Source organism: Muntiacus reevesi, chromosome 7 (genome assembly GCF_963930625.1).
Source record: "Muntiacus reevesi chromosome 7, mMunRee1.1, whole genome shotgun sequence".
Lineage (NCBI taxonomy): Eukaryota > Metazoa > Chordata > Mammalia > Artiodactyla > Cervidae > Muntiacus > Muntiacus reevesi.
In genome coordinates this window covers 15,059,775-15,081,523 of record NC_089255.1, presented here as the reverse complement: position 1 = coordinate 15,081,523, position 21,749 = coordinate 15,059,775, and the positions used below count along the sequence as shown (strand labels likewise).

Below are 21,749 nucleotides of genomic sequence, written 5' to 3'. Positions count from 1 at the left end.
TTTTTCCTCCCCCTTCTCTTCCTGTGTCTACATGTCAGTTCTCTATGTCTGCATCTCTAGTCCTGCCCTGCAAATAGCTTCATCAGTACCACTTTCCTAGGTTCCACATGCGTGCATTTTGTTGTGATTCAGTCATCTTCAACTCTTTGTGACCCCATGAAATACAGCACACCAGGCTTCCCTGTCCTTTACTATCTCCTGGAGTTTGCTCAAAATCATGACCATTGAGTCGATGGTGCCATCCAACCATATCATCTTCTGTCACCCCTCTTCTCCTCAATCCATCCATCTTTCCCAGTATCAGGGTCCTTTCCAATGAGTCAGCTCTTCGAGTCAGGTGGACATAGTATTGGAGCTTTAGCTTCAGCATCAGTCCTTCCAATAAATATTCAGGATTGATTTCCTTTAGGACTGCCTGGTAGAGGGGAGGCTGAGAAGGAAGCCAGACGCACTGAGTCCTGTAGAATGACACTGCAGCCTTGGAAAGCTCACCGTCGCTCAGGCTCCAGCAGACCCTAATACTCAGAGGCAGAGGTGGGTTGGGAAGGACAGGGTGACTGGGAGCAGGCCCAGGAGGTGCAGGTGGACACTCAGTGAACATGGGGGTAAGGCTTGACCTTCAGGACTGCTCCTCGACTAGAAAAGTCTTAGAAAATATTTAGCCCCAATCCCTCATTGGGCTTCCCTGGTGGCTCAGAAAGTAAAGAATCCACCTGCAATGCGGGAGTCCTGGGTTCGATCCCTGGGTTGGGAAGATCCCCTGGAGAAGGAAATAGCAACCCGCTCCAGTATTCTTGCCTGGAAAATCCCACGGACAGAGGAGCCTGGCAGGCTACAGTCCATGGGGTTGCAAAGAGTCGGACACGACCAAGTGACTGAGCATGCACAGTCCCTTATTTATAAGCAAGGAAACTGAGGCCCAGAGCTAGAAAGGCCTACAGCAAGGTCACCCTTGGAACTCAGCTCTCCCAACACCCAGTCCACATCACTTCTACTCCCTGTTGTATTTCCACCTGGTGTGAAAAGTGCCAAAGTGTCAGTGCACCCACCATCTTCACCCCTTGTCTCAAGATCACTAGGTAGCAGCTCACGTGCGTGCGTGTTAAGTTGCTTCAGTCCTGTCCAGCTCTGTGTGACCCCGTGGACTACAGCTCTCCAGGCTCCTCTGTCCATGAGATTCTCCGGGCAAGAGTACTTGAGTGGATTGCCATGCCCTCCTCCCAGGGATCTTCCCAACCCTGGGATCGAAACTTCGTCTCTTGTGTCTCCTGCATTGGCAGGCAGATTCTTTACCACTAGCGCCTGCAAAGCCCCAGGTAACAGCTACATGAACCAAATTCTAATACGGGTAGGGCACTCATTCTTCTACCACGCTGTATGTACTGACCTTCCCAGATAATACGTTTGCATTTTCCCTAAGATCTTTCATGTCTAAAACACACTGATGATGGAATTTGGGCTTGACTGTAAAGGAAATCCATGAGGAATAAACCCACAAAAACTGGGCAACAAGGTTTGGGGGAGAATGGATACATGTGTATGTATGACCAAATCCCTTTGCTGGTCACCTGAAACTACCACTACATTGTTAATCAGCTATACCTCAATACAAAATAAAAAGTTTAAAGTTAAAAACAAAATTGACCAACCAGCCTAGGGGATGCCCTTGTATCATTCTCTCCTCTTCAACCCCCAGATTTCCCAACCTCTCATCTGTGGCTCTTTTCTGCAGGGTTTATAGCAACATCCCAAGAGGGGCTGAGATTTTCTGCCTCAGCAGGTGTGTGAATGCACACTAGGATGGCCCCCGTTGTTTACTCACCAAGTTGTGTCCAACTCTTTGGAGACTCCATAGACTGTAGCCTGCCAGCCTCCTCTGTCCATGGGATTTCCCAAGTAAGAATGCTGGAGTGAGTTGCCATTTCCTTCTCCAAGGGATCTTCCTGACCTAGGGATTGAGCCCAAGTCTCCTGAATTGGCAGCTGGATTCTTTTCCACTGAACCACCTGGAAAGCCCAAGGTGGCGCCTAACTGCAGGAAAAGTCTAGGCTTCAGAACACCACAAACCTGGGCTCATCTGCTTTTCAATCTGTGGGAACTTGAGGATGTTACATCCACCTACTGAACACAGTTTCTTCATCTGTAAAATGGACATGATGCTGCACACCCCTAAGATTTCTTTGAGGAAAAAATAGGAGATGATGTGTGACGTGTCTGCCATGGGCAGATGCTGGATCAGTTAGTTCCCTTTGCTAGCCAATTTCCCAAGAAAGGATATGGTGTCCAGGAGAGGTTTCCAGGAAAAGGGCCCCCGAGGCCAGTTTTGGTGGCAGAATGATAGATTTTATCCAAGTCGTCCCTCCTCCCCGACAGTGCCAATTGTCAGGCCTGGGACAGCCTCAGCCATTGTTGCTGTGGAAATCTCACTAAGGAACATCCTAAGCTCTTTTCCTGGCTCAGGTCCCCGGAGTGGGTTCCCAACACCGCAGCGCATGCATGCCCTCTGCTATTTTCTCTTGGAACAAATAAAAGCCGGCACCATGACTCATGCTGGTTAACAATAAATCACTACAGAAGCAAAGCCCAGGATACGATGAAACTACCTAACACACGAGAGGGAGGGAGAAAGAGATCGAGAGAGACTGTAGTCACTGGGGACATGTTGGCCAGGGGCCCAGGCCCAAGCCACCCAGCAGACCACGCAGTCGGGCAACACATGGACAAGCAGAGAGTGAGCCACAGAGGGCTGGACGGTTATACAGACGTTTATCCTCACGGAGCTGTGGGCTCCTTCAAGGGCTCAGAAATACAAAGCGGCATTGAGAGCGGCCAAGAAAAGCCTGTCAGCCCCAGAACGCAGCGAACCTGTAAGATGCAGCCTGCAAGTGGTCCCGCATCTCCAGATTTTTCGCTTCTATGTTAGCTTTCTAACTCTCTCTTAAAAAAAAGAAAAAATACCGAAACAACACAGGAAAGTTAGAGGCTTGAAGAGCATGTCAGCAAGAGCCTAGGTCACCTCTGACACACTCACAGCCTGGCCAGCCAGAGTCAGAGCCGAGGCCGGTCCTCAGGGCCATAGGATGGCCATCGTGCTGGTCCTGGCGGGGCAGGGAGCCAACTTCTACGTGCTCTGGGGGTGAGAGGCACAATCTCAATAGTGGAAACATTGAAAGGAAAGTCTCCCGGTTTCTAACCTCTAAGAAAGAAAATAAATCTAATTTGGGCAGTTCAGGGAAGCCAGAGGGATTTGCCCGCTCAGCATCTTTTCCAGCCTCCATCCCCCAGCCCTGCCCCCACCAGCAGCCTGTGGGCTCTCGCACCTCCCTCCCTTCTCTGACGCCAGTGCTATCCGTTTTGTGACTCTGAAGTCCTTCCTAAATCCAGCGCAGGAAAGGAAAGGGGTGCCCCTCCCTTGAGCTGAAGAGACGCTAATGCTGAGATTCACTCCATCTTGAGAATGGCCTTCTATAATTTATAAGCTTGAATTTTCGTGACTGGTATTCCATCACTCCTTGGCACTTTATCTGCATTCACCATAGCGGACACCAGGGGGAGCAAGGCCTCCTCTCTAATCATCTGGTTCCCTTGGATGCCACTAAGGCCCGCATCTGCTTCTATTTGGCTAAGCTATAAAATGTGAGACACTAAATTCCTTACTGAAAACCACAAAGTGGAGTAAACATGATTTAAAGTTATATGCAATTAGAAAAGCAAATCAACATGCTCTATGTGCTTTTTCCTCACTAATCTTCGCTGTGATCTGTCACTAACCTAACCCTTGTTTTCTCCAGGCGTGGATAGAATACCTTCTTCTAACTTTCCCTGACTATTTCATGAAGAATCAAGGGCTCTTCAGGATTTCAAACTCTTGCAGATGTTTATTCTTTTCTTTCAACAACTTCCTTTCTACACGGCAGCAACACTCAGACACACAGACAATGGCAAAAGCTTCCTATTGGTATAAGACCATCTTGACAAGGTTCCTGTCATTCTCTGTGGCGTTCATAAATCCATCCCACTCTCTCTCTCGAAGTATCTCTTCCTATTTTAGCTGTGAGGAATCATCCTGAGCCAATAATGCAGAGAGACAAAGAGAGGGAGAATATATTGGGTTGGCCAGAAAGTTTTGTTTGGGTTTTTCCCCACTTGGACAAATCCAAATCAACTTCTTGACCAACTCAATAGAAAAAGCCAATTAAGAGAAATGGAAAATGAAATGGAGTGTAAGGAAGAAGAGAGAAGATGGACTGGAGAGTGAAGAGCCAAGAGAGTAAGGAAAGAAAGGGGGCTACAAGCCCCCAAGGGCAGGGCTTGCCTTTTACTTGTCTGCATCTCTGGTGCTTGGCACAGGCCAACAGGACGAGAAGAGAATGATTCTAGAACTGGTTCCTAAATCTCAAGGAAGCCCAAAGCTGGATGTTCTTGTTATAAAGAATCTGGGGAAAATGGCCACCCCCATGGGAGAGGTCGGCATCTTCTGTCTTTTTCTTCCCCCTGGAAACCTTGGAGGGGCCCAGCAGAAGCGAAGTCAGGCAGAGAGCAGAGGGCAGTGGTAGTAGACGGCAGCTTGTCCCCCCACCCCCGCTGCCTTCCCACTCCCCAGAATGGCTTTCCTGCGACAGCAGCCCCTCTCTGAGCTGTCCCCCTGCCTCTCCCCAGCTGCTGAGCCAAGGATTTTGTAACCCAAGGAGGATGATGATTTTCCAAAAATGTCAAGACAGGCTTTGCCCTCCTGTGGCTCAAGCGAGTCCACGGCCTTTGTTTCTTCTCGGCTTCTCAAAATAAGAGGAATGCTGTCAGGGTAGCCATTACTCACAGCCTGGAAGGAGGAGGAGGGAAAGCAATCTGAGCTTTAACCAGATGGAAGAAAGTACTTCGAAGGATTTTGCAGAGCCAGTGATTCCCCCAGGCAGCCAGGGGCTCCCTAATGGAACACAGACTGGCTTCTGTGTTCTCTGCTCTCCTACACCCCACCCATCTCCCAGAGATGGGGAGAGGACCAGGCAAGAGAGGGAGGCCAAAGAGCTGCCCCTTAGCCAACTGGTGACCTGGGTGAGTGACTTAGCTTCTCTGGACTGCAGTTTCCATGACTTCAACATGGGGCTGCTTCTCTCTTTCACAGGGCTGTGGCGAAGATTAACCAAATTAATGTCAGAGGAAGTGCCTAGCACAATTTCTGACACAGCCCTCCCCCCAAACATTCATTCTTTGGTGCATTCATTTGTTTATCTGTTCATATAAAGTGCTTTGAAAGTAGATGAACACATGACCCAGTTTTATCAACTCTTTCCTACTGGGGCACACCATCCCCAGTTCCATTCTTTCAAACCCTGATAATCACCTGATAATATAATCTAGGGATTCCCAAGGCTGGCAGAACAGAATTGCCTGTGAAAGTTTAAAAAAGAAAACAGATTCCTTAACCCAACCCAAGACTTAACAAAAGTCAGACTCTCTAGAGGTAGGAATCCCCAGGCAAGGCTAATGCCCAAACAGGTTCTGAACCACTGAATCCTTTTTTAAGAGTCTGAGTTCTCATGGATTCTGAGGCTAGCTCCTTTCCAGGCTTATGCAGAGAGTGACCCTCACTACCTGAATCCAGTAGCAGGAATACAGAGACCAGAAAGCAGGTGGGGGTTACCTGATGCAGGGGGATGATGCGATGTTCTCAAACATGTGGGCATCTATCTGTCTACACTTCATGCCACTTTAGATAGAGTTCTCTGGACAAGTGAAGGGAGACAAGAGCAGATTTGGAATGTCAGGAAGATGTGGGTGGGTGGCGAGAAAGATGAGGGATGAATGATGCGAGCCTGGGTTGAGAATGACTTCACCACAAGCTCTGTGAAGATGGGAACTTGTCTGTCCCTCTGGGTCCCTCCCAGGCCCAGCCTTCCCCCTGGAAAGCATGTTAGATAATGCACATAAGCGCTGGCACAATCAGGACCCAGCTGTCAGTCCTCTCTGAAGGAAGCCCCTGCCCCTTCTTCACCGAGTGACTTCTCTCTACCTGCAAGCCTCCATCCAAGAGTTGCCTACTCCAGGAAGCCTTCCCAGATGGCTGAGCAAGGGCCCTTGCACTGTGCCTCACCCACCTGCTCCCACACACACAGTACTGTCCTCCACCCCGAGGTCATCAGGTTTGGTCTCTGAGCCCCACCAGACGAAGTGTATGAACTCTGCCTCAATCCGCAGTGTTTGGCACACAGCCAGTTCTCAACTATTTCTTCAGACTGAACTTGTCCAAGCCTGTCCTTTTACAGATCGGGAAACTGAGGCCCTGAGGGAGCAAGTGGATCACCCCAGGTCACTTAAGCCCATCTGGGAATAGATCAGAGCTTTCCCTAGACAGGTAGGCAGGCCCATGACCAAAAAATAGTATCTGTCCTTTTGCCTCCAGGCCCTCTCCTCTTTTCTACCTCAGCTGAGTCCACATGACTAGTGGAAAGAGCTGCGGACACAATCAGAATATTGTCTCCCAGTTGTGTCTCAGCCTGTACTCAGAGGATCTGGACATTCTCTGGGCCTTGCTTCCTTCTCTAGTCTGATGGGACCACCTCTCCTTGTCCAGCTGCCTCCCCTAGCCGTGGGCAGGATGAAATGAGCTGTTCAGTGAGTTCACTGGTCACATAGAGAGTATCACCATCCTAATTATGAGCTAAAGGACGCATGCCACCCCCCAATTCCAAAGCCTCTTTCCTTGCAACCGCCAAGTACTACCAAGGAACCATCAGACCAGTGCATACCAAGAAGTTAAATGTATACATTCCACTGAGAAACATCTGCCCACGCTATCACTGTGTTTATGTTTCATTTTCAGAGGAAAGAGTTGTGATAAACGTGGGTGATGGGGGAGATGGGAAAGACTCAGCATGCCTTGGAAAATCAAGCAAGGGTTATCAGACATTTTGAAAAAAGAAAGGGGGATTTTTACACTGTGGATGCAGCCTTTCTTGCAGGGGATGGGGGCCAACATCAGACCACAGACGCTTTCCTGGGGAGCTGGGCCAAGGGCATCCCAACACTGGTGGTCCATCTGCAGATGGTACCCAGAAGAGCTCAACACAGCTCTGCTCCCAGCTACATCCCAAGAAGCAGAATGAAGATTCAGCTTGTCTTTGCAAAATGAGCAGCTGCCTGCATCTGTCCATCTGTTATTCATTCAACAGTTACTGAGACTTGACTGTGTTCAAAGTACTTTGAGCAGCACCAAGGGGGAGATTTAAAGTTGCTTCTGCTAACTAGGGGCAAATTATATAAAGGGGGGGGGGGGGAACAGACAAGAAGGGTACAAAGCATCATGAGAACTGAGAGAGATCTTTTAGCTGAGAGATCAAGGAGGGCTTCCTGGAGGAAGAGGCGCTAATGAGTGGATAAAAGGGAGTCAGTTCAATGGTTTGTGATGAGGGGACTGCACACAGAGGCAGGAATGAGAATGCCAAGTGTGGTGATAAAAGGACCAGCAGCCCTGTGAGACTTGGCATCGGGACATGAGGAGGTAAGGGGCATCCAGCTCGACGGCACAAGCTGGCCACTCTCTTCTTCACAGTCAGTGGGTCAGGCCCTCATTTTCCCTTCAGATGGGTTGAAAGTGTGCTTTGCCGTCACCTCCCCTCCCCTTTGGTCTTCTGTTCAAAGTTCTTCTGCACATTAGGAAAAAATGCTGTTTGGCTGTAAGCTGAGGAGGACCCAGAAATTCCCAGGAACAAAGTAGAGTGTCAAGCTTGCGAGATCAACAGCTGTGAGGATGCCTGTCAGCGGGCTCTGTGCCCAAGATGATGGGGAGGCCCCAGGGCCAGCCTGCAGCCTGACAGGCAAGCGCTCTGTACCACTCCGGGCATTGCTGTACATCCCCACTGGGCACTGAGGGCTTTTTATTCATCAGTATTGATAAAGACCTTGTGTGATGGGGAAAGTTTTTTGTATTTTTATTTGTTTATTTTTGCCTGCGCTGGGTCTTCATTGCTGTGCGTGGGCTTCCTCTAGTTGCAGTGAGCTGAGACTACTCTTCGTTGCGGTGCATGGACTTCTCATTGGGGTGGCTTTTCTTGTTGCAGAGCATGGGCTCTAGAGCACAGGCTCAGTATTTGTAGCACACAGACTTAGTTGCCCCCAAGGAATGTGGAATCTTCCCTGGCCAGGAATCCAACCCATGTCCCCTACTTTGGCAGGCAGATTCTTAACCACTGGATCACCAGGAGAGTCCCAGGAAAAAATGTTTAAGCACCTTAACAGTTTTCAATAGGAAAAGGGATGAAACAATTTCAATATTCATCAGTAGGAGAATGATAAAGACTCTGCCTACCATGCAGGAGACCCAGGTTTGATCCTGCGTCAGGAAGATCTCCTGGAGAAGGGGATGGCAACGCACTCCAGTATTTTTGCCTGGAGAACTCCATGGACAGAGGAGCTTCGTGGGCTATCGTCCTTGGAGTCACAAAGAGTCAGACATGACTGAACGAATAACACTACTACTATTACACTACTAACCAGTGTAAAGGATGAGACAGAGTTATTCTATCCATCTATACCAGTGCCACCCCTAACAGTGAGGGTCCTGGGTTGAAAAAACAAATGGGGCCTCTGGCCCATGGCGCATCATCTTTTCCTCCCACCTATAGTTCCCTCTTGGTGTTAAAGGGATCTCACACGTGTGGACACCCCATCCTATATATATATATATCCAAGCTCTGTCCACACCTCCGGAGAAGGCAATGGTACCCCACTCCAGTACTCTTGCCTGGAAAATCCCATGGCCAGAGGGGCCTGGTAGGCTGCAGTCCATGAGGTCGCTAAGAGTCAGACACGACTGAGCGACTTCACTTTCACTTTTCACTTTGATGCACTGGAGAAGGAAATGGCAACCCACTCCAGTGTTCTTGCCTGGAGAATCCCAGGGACGGGGGAGCCTGGTGGGCTGCTGTCTATGGGGTCGCACAGAGTCTGAACAACTGAAGCGACTTAGCAGCAGCAGCAGCAGCAGTCCACGCCCCTAGCAAGTGGTGGTGTGGTCCACCATCAGAAAGGCAGATCCAGGGAAGAAGCCTGTCCTGAGCTGTTGGAGCTGGCAATGCTGGTGTCCCAATGACCCAGAGTGGGGGGATGTGTGCTCTGGATTCCTCTCCCCTTGACCCCCAGGACTCCTCACCCCATAGAAAGGGGTGAGAGGGGTCAGTGCAGGACCCAGGCAGGGGTGACCAGGTCTAAGTGTGGCATTGATATATACTGACATGAAAAGTATAAAATAATTAAGTGAAACAGCACACTGCAGAACCGTGTGTGTAGAGTGATTTCATTTTTTTAATTTCCTACATAAACGCCTAGAAGTTCTTCTGCATCCCTGCTGCTAATAGTCATTTCATTTATAGAGGGCTGGGTTGAGAAGGGACATGAATGGTTTTGCACATTATACTTTCCACAGTTCTGTGCTATGAATGTTATATAAGCATGTATTATTTTTATAATCTAAATTCTTAATAGTTTTTGTGTCATACTTTTTTGCATCAATTAAAGCAGATATTTCTATATGTTTCCTTATGACCAAAAGAAACAAAATTTTTTTAAAAATCCAAACTTTCTTGGATTTTTTTAAAAATCCAAATTTTTTTTAAAAATCCAAAAATCCTGGATCATTCCTGGATGGTCAAGGAGGTTGTTGTGGTCGTGATCCCAATAATGTAGCAAAAATTCCTCAGACATGTTTTTTCACTTGTCCAGAGGACCTCCTCTCTTCAGCGGGTCTTTCATACAAGGGCTTCCCATCCTGCCTGCATGTCTGGGAGCTTCTAAAATTAGATTTCCAGGTCCCAGGCCCCAACTGACTAAATTAGAGTCTTTTGGACATCGTGCCCAGGAATCTGCATGTGTGACTCCCCAGGTGACTCTGATGACCAGCAAGGCCTGGGTCCCCCCGCCCTTGAAGCCCTGGGTGATCAGTAGCCCAGGCAGTGGCTCAGTCCCATTCAGTAGATGGGAACACTGAGGCCCAAGGCAGTCAACAGCCTTGTCTCAGACCAGGATGTGCAGTCTGTGGTTCCTCCTCTAGAGCTGGTTCTCCTCTCCCAGCTGAGTCAACAGGTGTTGGCAGACAAAAGAAGGCCTGCTGTCAGTGGTCCCAGCTGCAGGCTATCGGATTACAGTGGTGCCACTAAGCCAGGCATTTAGCTGATTTGTTCAACAACTATATTTGGAGGCCCTAATCGGTGTCGGGCACTGTCTGGGAGCTGGAGTGTTTAGAGCTGCCAACCTGACCGACAAGGTCCTAGCTCCCTAGCAGTTCAAATCCTACTGGGAGATAAAGATGATTAGAAGACAGCATCTGAGAGTGCAGAGTGCTATGAGAAAGAAAAGGTAAGGTGGGGAGGTAGGAGTGACAGGTAATCGGGAAAAACATCTTTGGGAAAGTGACGTTGGAAATGAATCCTAAATGATGACCCCTCTGTGCACAGCGTTCATAGCAGCCGTGGTAAAGGTGGGGACAGACTGCTGGGCCACAGTGAGAAATAACAGCGCCTTGGAAGACCTGGTGAGAGGATGGATTTCACTAGAAGGAATGTGGGGCTTTGAGCCAACAAGGGTTGTGGCGGTCATGCCTCTGCTCCCCTACGTGGTGCTTCTCAAACCTGGAGGGCTTGTTAACACACAGATGCTGGAACCCACCTACAGCTTCTGTTCTCTTCCTTGTTGGTCTCAGGTAGGGCCCAAGATGATGCGTTTCTAATAAGCTCCTGGGGAGGCAGGCGCTGCTGGGCTGGGAACCATCCTGAAAACCACTGCTCTGCTGTAATGGCCTGTTGGCCTGCCCGCCCTCCCTGCTAGGCTGGAGGCCTCCTGAAGGCAGAGACCGCGTGTTCCCCGCCCTGCCCTCACTGCTCACTGCATTCACAGGAGTTCAGTAAGTGCGTAAGATTCAGTGGGTGAATGAGGGTGTGGATCATCAGCCACAGGAAGTGATATCGTAAAGGCCTCAGAACGTATACGCACTGTGTAACGGTATTAGCCAGAGCTCCTCAGAGAAACAGGATAGATAGGTAGAGAAAGGGAGAGAGAGATTATAAGGAATCGGCTCATAAGGTTGGGAGGCTGGCACTTCCCCACATCTGCAGTGTGAGTCAGCAGAATGAAGACCCAGGAGAGCTGAGAGTATAGTTCCAGTCTGAAAGCCAACAAGCTGGAGACCTAGGAAGAACCAGCATTTCCATTTGAGCCCAAGGCAAGAAAAAGTCAATATCTCAGCTCAGAAGCAGTCAGTCAGGATGGATTCTCTCTTATTCAGGGGAGGGTCAGCCTTTTTGTCCTCTTCGGGCCTTCAACTGATTAGACAAGGCCCACCCATATTGGGGAGGACAATCTGCTTTACTCAGTCTACAGATTTAACTAGTAATCTCACCAAAAACACCCTCACAGACACACCCAGAATACTGTTTGACCAAATATCTGGGCACTGCCTTGGACCAGTCAGGTTGACACATGAACTGAACCATCACAGTGTACATGGTTGTTTAAAATACACCCAGTGGATCCTCATGTCTGAGGAGGGGTTTATGGAGGAAGGGAGTAAGAAGTGTGCTGGCAGACAGAGGGGTTCTCATTCTCCTGGCCTCCAGGAGTCTAGGCCTCCCAGGCACCTGGGCCACAGTGAACCACAAGCCCCTCCAACCGGCCCAGCTCCCCTCGGCAGGCCCTGGGGGTGGGGAGAGCTCTCCCTTCACACCCCACCCCCAGCCAGGCCAGAGTTTGCTGTGCTTAGCGCTTGCCCGGCCCCATCTTGAACACATTAGCCCCCGACTCAGCTGGCTGGAGGAGGTTACATTTTCCATGGAGAGAGAGGGAGAGAAACAGCTTGCTAGAGGAATAGTCTCTCTTTGTTCCCTTAAGCTCTCTGCTCCTCAAGTGGGAGCTCCTCCCTGATGCCTCGATCTGATTTCAGTGAAGGAAATGAAGCCAGCGAGAAATGGAGCAGAGGGCCTGGAGTGGGTTTGAGTGAAGGAGGGGTGCTGGAGAGAGGAACAGGTGAGGAAGAGCAGCGTCTCCTGGGGGCAGGCCCAGCTGGCTTGGGTGGGGGAGGGCAGCCCTCTCCACATGCTAGGTGCTGCCCCGCGCCCAGAGCTGGGTTTGCTGAACTCGCCCCTCCTTCTTGATGGTGGACGGAGCACCAGACTTGCAGTCCCAGCTCTGAAACTGACCAGTGTCTCCCCACAGGCCTGCCACATCCACCTTCTGAACCTCAGATACAGTCTGTCCTTTCAGCCCCAAAACTGTTCTGGTGATCAAAATCAAATACGATTCAATTGCATCAATTATCCTTCAATTAAAAATAAATTTTAAAAATTTTAAATGATTCATTAAAGTAAATGGCTGATGATAATTGGACTTTCTGGGGTGTGAAGTCCAGGTCTCACAGTGAGGGGCAAAGAAGCTCACCAGAGAGGGGATGAAGCCCACATCTTGCCTCTACAAGCCAGTCCAGGCTGGTCTCTGACTCAGGACCTCCTCCAGGAGCAAGCCCATTCTTTGAAGATGTCCTTTTTCCTTCCCCAACAGCTGGTGGCCTTTTTGTTCCCATGGCTTCTGCTGGTCCCATCTACTGGGGAGCTAAACTGCTCACAACTGCCTCCCCAGACACAGCCAGTAAAGGCCAAGCTGAGCCTAGACTCTCAGCCTCTTCCACCTCCAAGGCTTGGAGTGGGGAGCACTGCCCTGGGAGTCAGGACACCCTGCACCCATCCTGCTCTGCCACCATCTCCTCTGAGTCATCAGACATAATACTTCCGATGCCTCACTGGGGGACATGACAAACTTAGCCCAAGGAACCTCCACATTTCCTCCCAACTCTGATGGTCTACAAGGCCAGTTACCAGGTAACCAGAAACATCTTGGCTACAGGGCTTCCTGTCCAAGGGGCTTGTTGTAAGTGGGATGCACACAGAACAAAAGGATTTCTGTTTCTCCAAGGCTGAAACTGAGGGTAGTTTATGCATTCAGTTATACAACCAGGGAGAAATAATATACATGGTGTCAGCAAGTCTGCCCACCACTCACACATTAAGTATATGCCCCAGATGGAGCATGAGCTGGGGGATATGAATCTGCTCCTCTCTCATTGATCCTGGATGCTGTGTTCCTCTTTTAGCATAGTAGTATATGGAATTTCTAAGGGTAATTTTAACTATGTGCTTTTGGGTTTGGGTTTTTTTTTTTTCTTTTTGCCTTACACTCAACTTAGGATACTTTCAGTTATAAATACCTAAAAACTTAATTTAGACTTATGTAGTAAAAAGTAGTTATTGCATATATATCTGAAGAATCCAGCAGCAGCATGCTTCAGGTACAGTTTGATCCAGGGGTTCACAGTATCTTTGGAATTTCAGCTCTTTCTCTTGATGCTTCTCTCAGTCCTTCCTCTCTCAGTACATCAGCTCATGCCCCTCATCAGTAAGGTGGCTGCTAGCAGTTCCAGTTCTGCATCTGTACACCGTGTCATCCAGAGAACAGGAACTTCTTTGGTCCCTAAGGCCTAAGAGGAGATACCGAGATTGGGTGAGTTACATCACTGACCTGCCATGACTCAACCACTTCAGTCCAAGGATGACACTGCCTGGCCTGCAGGATCTGCTCAGTCCCTACAACCAGAAATGGAGCCAGCTTTCCTGGATCCACAAACAGAAATGAGGACTGTTGGGAAAATGGAAATGGAAAACTAGGGAAGTAAGCAATGTTGACTTTAAATGGGACCTGGGTCACGTCATTGAACCTCTGTGTGAGAAAACGTTCAATTTCTCAGCAGCCTTTTTCCCAGGCACTGCATCTGGAGGCTCCTCTTAGGCCTGTTGTTTAGTCTGACATTTTTACAACTCCATGGACTGTGGCCCCCCAGGCTCTTCTGTCCATGGGATTTCCCAGGCAAGAATACTGGGCTGGGTTGCCATTTCCTTCTCCAGGGGATCTTCCCAACCCAAGGATCAAACCGGCATCTTCTGTATTAGCAGGCAAATTGTTTATCACTGAGCCTCCAGGGAAGTCCCCTCTTAGGCCTGAGACGAAACCAAAAACTCTTGAAATTGCTGCTGCTGTAGACTGTCAGACAGAAGGTCAGATCAGTCCCTGGGGACCTTTTACCCTGGGCTTCAAGACCAACCTACCAGGGTGGTCTGCTAGGGCAGATGAGGGCAATTGGGCCCTCAAGGAATTGTGATGCTAAAACACTGGCCACAGCCGGCAGCAGGGATTTCATGCTGGTTTATGTGGGAAAGCCTGGGCTAACCAGTGAGGGTCTCCTGGAGCAGATGGGACTTTGTGCTGGGTCTTAAAGGGATGGTCTCCAGGTGGCGTCTGTACCCCACAGGGGATGCACAGGACAGCATACTGGAGCCTAGAAATAAAATGACTATTTTTATTTGGTTCTATTTAGGTTTATCTTTTATCTGGAAAAAATAGGATTACTGATGTTCAGTACACAGATTGACAGCTATGCACTGGTGTAATTGACCTGTAAATTTATACGCCCTGGGGGTACGTGTTACCTTTCTTCCCCCATCAGTTCGGTCAGTTCAGTCGCTCAGTCATGTCCAGCTCTTTGTGACCCCATGGACTGAAGCAGGCCAGGCCTCCCTGTCCATCACCAACTCCCAGAGTTTACTCAAACTCATGTCCATGTAAAAGGTTCAGAGATTAAATTGCCTTGAAGGATGGAACCAGGGCTGAGGTCTCCATCAGGCTTTGTTGGCGAGGGCATGAGTTAGGGATCCAGGGGCCCCTTCTCCTAGGCCATGTCCTGCTGGGATCCCAGGGGCCTGGCATGCAGCAAGGCCGCATCCTGCCTTCCTCAGGTGGTGATCTCCATAGTAAACCCCTCCCTTGGCAAGACCCTGCTTAGAAGGCAACACCAGGGACTTCCCTGGCGGCCCTGTGGTTAAGAATCTGCCTGCCAGTGTAGGGGACACAGGTTCGATCCCTAGTCCAAGAACTAAGATCCTACACGCCATGGGGCAACTAAGACTGGGCACCACAATGACTGAGCCTGCAGTTGTAACTACTGAAGCCCTCGCAGTCATACTCTGCAACCAGAGAAGTCACCGCAATGAGAAGTGGCCTTGAGGCCTTGAGGCTACAGATGGCTATATAAGGCTGAGGCTGCCGGAGCGGCAGGGGTGCCAGACCCCAGGAGCAATTTGGCTGGTCTTGGGGGTGACGCAAACATTTCCCCTGCGCTTCGCCAGTTATCCCGCCAGGGAGACTGAATCATGTTCTCAAAACCTCAAGCCTGATGGGCACACGTAATGCCGAGACTCAAGAATGGTAAAGAGGGCTGACCCAGGCCCCTCCTCCTTCATGACAAAGAAATATTTGGGGCAACACAGAGAAAACTGCCCCGGAACTAGTCCCAGCTTTGCCATTAACAGATCATGGGACCTGCGTCAGCTCACCTCTCTGGGCCTCGATTTCTGCATCTGTACTATGAGGACAGTAAGCCCTGTCCTGCTGCATCATGCAGTGCCAAGGACCCCAGAGGAATCATGTTTGGGAGAATGGGGCTGGGAGGTAGGGGGTGGCCCTTGTTCTTTGAAAAGGACAGAGTCCATCTTCAGGCAAATTTGGGTCACAATGACTTGGTATATTTACCAAGATAGTTGCATGTTGGCCATTTCCAGGACAGATGACTTCTAGGAAGGCTCCAGTCTTCGTGTGGAGGTTACTAGTTAGACCCACTCCTGTTCATCGATGCCGTGTGGCATCTGTGAGTCCCCACATTGATCCTGGGAGGTAAGCAGTGCTGGAATTGTTAACACATTTCACAGCCAAGAAAACCAAGGTCAGTGAACTTCTCCAGGCCACACAGCAACTCCTAGAATCTCAGCCCAAAGATCTTGCCCTGTAGTGGGGGCCCACCAAGCTGTTCATGGGGCTTTAGCATTCCACTTTGTAAAATGGGGAGAGCTGTGAGGAGTCCGCCTTCTCAAGCAGGACATCTAGAAGATGGCCAGGTTTTGTTTTTTCTAATCTAGAACCTGCTCTGCTTGATTGTGTTCCTCGAAGGCATGCTTTCCAGAAAAGCATGTTCCCAGAGGGAACATCCCTCTGGGACACTTGGTCACAGACCAGGTTGACCTTGAAAATGGGAGCAGCCAGAAAAGCAAGCTTGGAGCCCAAACTTTGAAACTTTGTTTACTGACCTCTCTGTCTCTTTGGCTGGAAAAAAAAATGCAGCAGCCTTGACCACACAGTCACGTGCAGAATTAAGTGGCCAAGTATCACGTCTAGACAAGTAGATTTTATGAGTCCAATTAACTCCTGCCAATCAAAAATAGTCATGCTTAATAAGTGGATATATTTAGAATCTGTCATTATCTGGTCCCCAGGGGAAAACCTCAGCTCTTATTTCATAGACTCTTAATTTCAAACAGAGCTCTGTTAGTTCCTACTTTGGACCTTAGTTCTCTCTCTTCAGAGCGGCGGGTGGGAGGCGGGCAGGGGGATAACTGACTATAAGAAGCCACGTAAGCCTTGTGTCACCTGAACCTCCATGTCCATCCCTCTCAACAATCTTAAGCCAGAAAATGAGCAATTGCTGCTTCTTTGGCTCGCATTGCCAGGGGTGGGAAGCTGCTGGGAGAACAGGGCTCCAGAAAGGTCTCTTCACTCCCGATGCGTCATGTGTGGCCCTCTGTGGCCCTCGGGGTCTGGAAGACGTCAGGGATGTGTGAGCCATGGCATCTCCTGCCAGGACAGCACAGCTGTGCCTGGGAGCTTCTGGGTCACTGTCAGCACCAGGACCCGAGCCAGCAGGCAGGTGGAGGCTGAGAGAGGGGCTGGCACCCAAAGCCTAAAGGGGTCCAGACATGCCCGAGGCAGGTGGTGCTGAAGGGAAACAGTGCCCGCTTTAAGGATTTTGCTTCCTGCCTGCTGGTGGGCACCTCTGGGCCACGTCCAAAGATGCTGCCTGCTGGTGGGTCGAGGGATAGAGGGGGCTTTGGGGGTGCTCTAAGGGGAGGGCTGGGGCCATCCAGACTGCAGTGGAATTCTCCCTGGACTCGAGGGATGGTGGCACTGCCAGGGCTTGGCCAGGTCAGGGGGAAGTAGTTGCTCTTTCTCTGGAGATACATGTGCATGTAAGCAACATGCATTAATTTCCAGGGGGTGCATCACAAGTCAGCACAAAGCAGATGGCTTCCCAAAACAGAAGTTTACTCTCTCACAGGGTGTCGGCGGGCTCTGCTCCATCTAAAGGATCTAGGAGAAATCGTCCTTACTTATTCCAGCTTCTGGTGGCCCCAGGCGTTCTTTGGCTGGTGGCAGCTTCACTCCTGGCACAGTCTCCATTTCACATGGCTTCCTCTTCTCCCAGGGTCTCTCCTCTGTGTGTCTCCTGTAAGGACACATCACTGAATCGAGGGCCCACCGGGGTAGTTCAACATGACCTCCTCTTGAGATCTTTAACTACAATTGCAAAAACCCTTTCCCTGAATAAGGTCACAAAAACAGAGGCTCAAGGGCCCGTTGGGTGGCCACCCCTGGCCACTCTTTACCCCATCTGGCTGCCTCTCCCCCCCAAGCCCCAAGCAAAGACGTGGTACCTCAGGGGACAGCCGTGAACACTGTACATTGTACCCCAGCCCCTGGGTCCCCGGCTGAAAGACTGTCACATGAGATGAAGAATGAGGCCCCCGAGAGATAATGGCAGATGGCCAAGATCCCAAATCATCCTTCCTCTGTCTGAATGATCCTTATTACCACCCTCCTACCATCTGGTAAACTCCTATTCACCCATTAAGATCCAGCTCAAGCACACCTCCTCCAGGATGTCTGCCCTGCACTCTCCTTGCTGAGACAGCTTCCATCCCATTTGCTGCTTGGCCCATGTGTCTTCATCTCTGTGTCTCCTGGCCAGGCCTGGACAGGCCACAGCACCCCTCTCCCAGGGAGATGAAGATCTGAGTCTGACGAAGGTCTGCAGGGGCTACCCCTCCAGGATTCCCTCCCACCCTTCCTACCCCAACCTCCCCTCAACACGGCCCTGCAGATTCCATCCTTTGCCGGGAAGGAAGACCTCCCCTAGCATCTTCACCTGTCTTCTTTTCCTTCCCAGGTTGGTTGTTGGCGCCCCACTGGAAACCAACGGCCACCAGAAGACAGGAGACGTGTACAAGTGTCCAGTGACCGAAGGGAACTGTACCAAGCTCAACCTGGGTAATGTGGGCTGTCTGCAAGGAGGCCAACCTTTGTCCACAGCGGGGCGGGCACTGAAGCGCATCCCTGCCCCCAGTCACATTGCTTTCTCGTGGCTGCCCTAGGAGCTGACCCAGCTGGTATTGCTGCCCCCATTTTACAGATGAGGAAGCTGAGGCCAGAGAGAGAAAGCAACTTTCTCACAGTCATCCAGCTTGTCAGGAGCCGACCAGGATGCACACCCAGGTCTTCAGTGTCCCAGGCCATGGCTCTTTCTGCCCATCCATGGCCCCTCAACTCAGGGGAGCAGGAACACCTCCTATCTTTTTTTTTCTTTCAGACTTTGAAATAACAGTAATGGCCAACATTCATATGTCTTCCAAAAAGCTTGTTTGAATTTTTCTGTGACATCTTACAGAAAAGCCCAAGCAAACTTTTTGGCCAACGCAATATATGTTCACCTAATGCCAGGCACTGGTTTAAGCACTTTGGGGTATTTTTGACTCATTAAATCCCAACAACAACCATATGAGATGTAATCATCAACGACAGCCGGTGGAAGTGAGGGGACCTGCCTGGGGTCAGCTAATAAGCAGCAAGTTCAGGACTATGACCCAGACAATCTGCAGCCACCCTTTAACCTTTAACTACGCAGCACTACTTTTCTGAAATGATGACTCTGTTCCTCCCTGCAGAGCCCTGGGGCCCGAGGCAGAGGCTGTGCACAGCCTCAAGGGCTCCCAGTCTATGCGTCCACACCCCTGTGTGTGCACGCAGTTCACTAAGGCACACACACCACTTCTCTAAAGCGTTTCTGCTTTGTCCTAAAGGTCTGACAGTGGCCAGGCCTTGGGCGGAGGTCCCACATGGGATAAGCTGTGATTCTAGGACTGGCCTTCCCTGGGGCAGGGCTCTTGGCCTCCCACTCTTCCAGGAGGGGAGCCTCCATCCTAGAGGACTGGGCTGGGGCCCTCTGGGGAGGCTGTGGGGGGAGCCGGGCCTGGCGGGAGAGATGGCAGAACTTCAAGAGATAAGCAGAGGGATGAAAAGGCTACATCAAAGAGAAAGCCCCAGAACCCAGATCTGGGCAGCCAGCTGTCCCAGCACACAGCACTCAACGTCATGCTGGCCACATCTATGTCAGCACTGTGGGTGAGAAGTTCAGACCCCAGCACAGCCGTGGCCCAGGCTTCACGAGGAAACGGTCCAGGGCGGGCAGGAGTCGGGCTGGCAGCTCATGGATCCTGGTCATCGCCACCCTGAGAGCACAGGCTCCCTAAGAGGCCAAGTTGGAGTCTCATTCTAGCTGTACAGTTTCCTCGCTGTGTCCAGGGGCAGCCCACACGCTCTTTCTGAGCCGACATTCACTCATATGTGACCCTAGGATCCACTTCTGGTCTAATATGTCCCCCCGCCTCTCATGAGCACCTAGTGCGTGCCAGCCATGATGCTAGTTAATGGGGATACAGCAGGAACAAGGAGCCAAGGGCTCTGCTGAGAAGGCATGGTAAGTGAGGAGACAAACTAGAAAGCAGGACCATCCCAGGTGAGGAGAGATATTGTGTGAAGAACCAGGGGTTGTGATAAGAGAGGCTGGGTGGGGAGGAGGAAGGAAGCGGGTTCTTGGCAAGAGTACTGGGCTGGGGTGGTCGAAGAAGCCTTCCCTGAGAAGGTAACTTTTGAGCAGACGTCTGATGATGAGTCAGTCCAGCAGGACCAGAGCATTCCAGGCAGAGGAGAAGCAAGTGCAAAGGTCCTATGGAACAAATGAACTTGCTCTGTTGGAGGATGGAAAGAAGGACTGTGTGGCTGAGGCAGAGAGAGCGAGGCAGGTGTTGGGAGGCATGCGCACAAGCCCGGGGTCTGGGCCACCGAGAAAAACCCCCTGGTCCAGGTGGGAACCAGAGACATGAATCCATCGTTTAATAGTTTCCTCTGCTGCTGTGGTTTCCAATGTGGACCTGATTTCCCTCCAAAGAAGGAGGAGCCTCAACTGGCAATGGCAGACATGAAGCCATCAGACCCTGGAACTGGGGCTTAACATGGGAGGCAGTGGGCAGTGAAGAGTATGGCAGCCAAGGAATAGTACTAGTCCGGGAGCACCTCATTTGAGGAGCTTTTTTCCTCCCAGTGAGGAGGCGGGAGGACCATCTGCCGGTTTATCCTTACCCGCACAGTGGAAAATGCAAAGCAAGGAAACCTGAGTTCTGGGTTTTCCTTTGGCAGCTCCAAGCTCCGATCCTCACTGAGCCAGGAATGTTCTTTCCTTTCTCTCCGGGGAAGTCAATGTCAGTCATTCACGCCTCAGTGTTGCAGAGTCTACTTACCTCTGGCACTTTCTTCCCAAAGCCTGGATGAAGTCAGGGTTTTCCTGAGGGGCGGGTGTGCAGGGAAGGAATGTGATTCTGGAGGGCAGGCCCTGTGTAAGGAGGGACGTGTGCCCCAGCCCCTCACACAGAGCCACTGAGAAAGAGGTTAGTCTCCCTTGGTCACAGAGGGGGAGTTCATGACTGCTTACTCTAACCTGAGTCTCTTACTCCAACACAAGGGTCTTCCCCACCATGGCATCTGCATCTGGGCCACAGTTCCACGAAGGACTTTAGTCATTGAGGCAAGGAAGGGAGAGAGGCGGCGGGGTGAGGATGGGGCACCCCTCAAATAAATGAAGGGCAGAATTCTCTAAGTCCCTGAGGGGAGAAAGTGACCCAGCTGGGGCTTGGAGCTTCCTCTCCAGACTTCTCACTGCATACCTCTGCCACCACGGCCCTGCAGGCAGATGGGAAGACTCAGGATGTGTAACATTGGCTATCCTGGATTCAAGTCCCAGCGCTTTTGTTTACCAATGATTGACATTATATTAATGGAAGTCACCACCCCTTGCGTGGGCTTCTCTGGTAGCTCAGTGGTAAAGAATCCCCCTGCCAATCCAGGATACACTCAGGGTTCGATTCCTGGGTCGGGAAGATCCCCTGGAGAAGGGAATGGCTACCCACTCCAGTATTCTTGCCTGAAGAATTCCATGGACAGTGGGGCCTGGTGGGCTACAGTCCATGGGGTCGCAAAGAGTCAGATGCAACTTAGCGACTAAACAACAACACAACCCCTCTGCACACCTTGACTTTCCCCTCTATAAAATGGAAATGGTGGCCCCTGGACCGCCCAGGATCAAGAGGGGGTCCTGGGAGGGTGGGAGCAGGCGGCACTTTGTAAGTGATAAAGCACCATAAGAGTGCCAGGGTTATTAGTATGATTTTCTTTCTGGTTTGTTTGGACAGAAAAATCAGAAAACAATCCCAGGCACTGGTAGCACAGCCAAGAGGGGCTGGATTTCAAAAGGAACCTTACTACAAACTGCAGGAAACCAAGGGGAAAAACAACAAACACAGTCGCCCTGTCCCCGCCCACAGTGCTGCCGGCCGTCTGAAGTTCTGGGCTCTGCCCGCGCCTGGGCCCAGGTCCTGCTGGCCTGGACCCCAGGGGGCTGGCCAACTCTTCACACTTCCAAGCGCCAGCAGAGCTGAATGTTCGTAGAGATCACACCCCTCCCCTTAAGCAAAGAAAACATCTAGGCTCTGTTCACAGCA

General features: G+C 50.7%; 1 protein-coding gene across 1 annotated transcript in view; it reads left to right on the top strand.

The window, feature by feature from the left end:
• Window positions 1-21,749, top strand: part of ITGA11 (integrin subunit alpha 11) — a 129,975-nt gene that overhangs the window by 45,536 nt on the left and 62,690 nt on the right. The window contains exon 3 of the mRNA XM_065940826.1: window positions 18,086-18,186. Coding sequence (XP_065796898.1) covers window positions 18,086-18,186 — 101 coding nt within the window. The remainder of the gene's footprint in view (window positions 1-18,085; window positions 18,187-21,749) is intronic.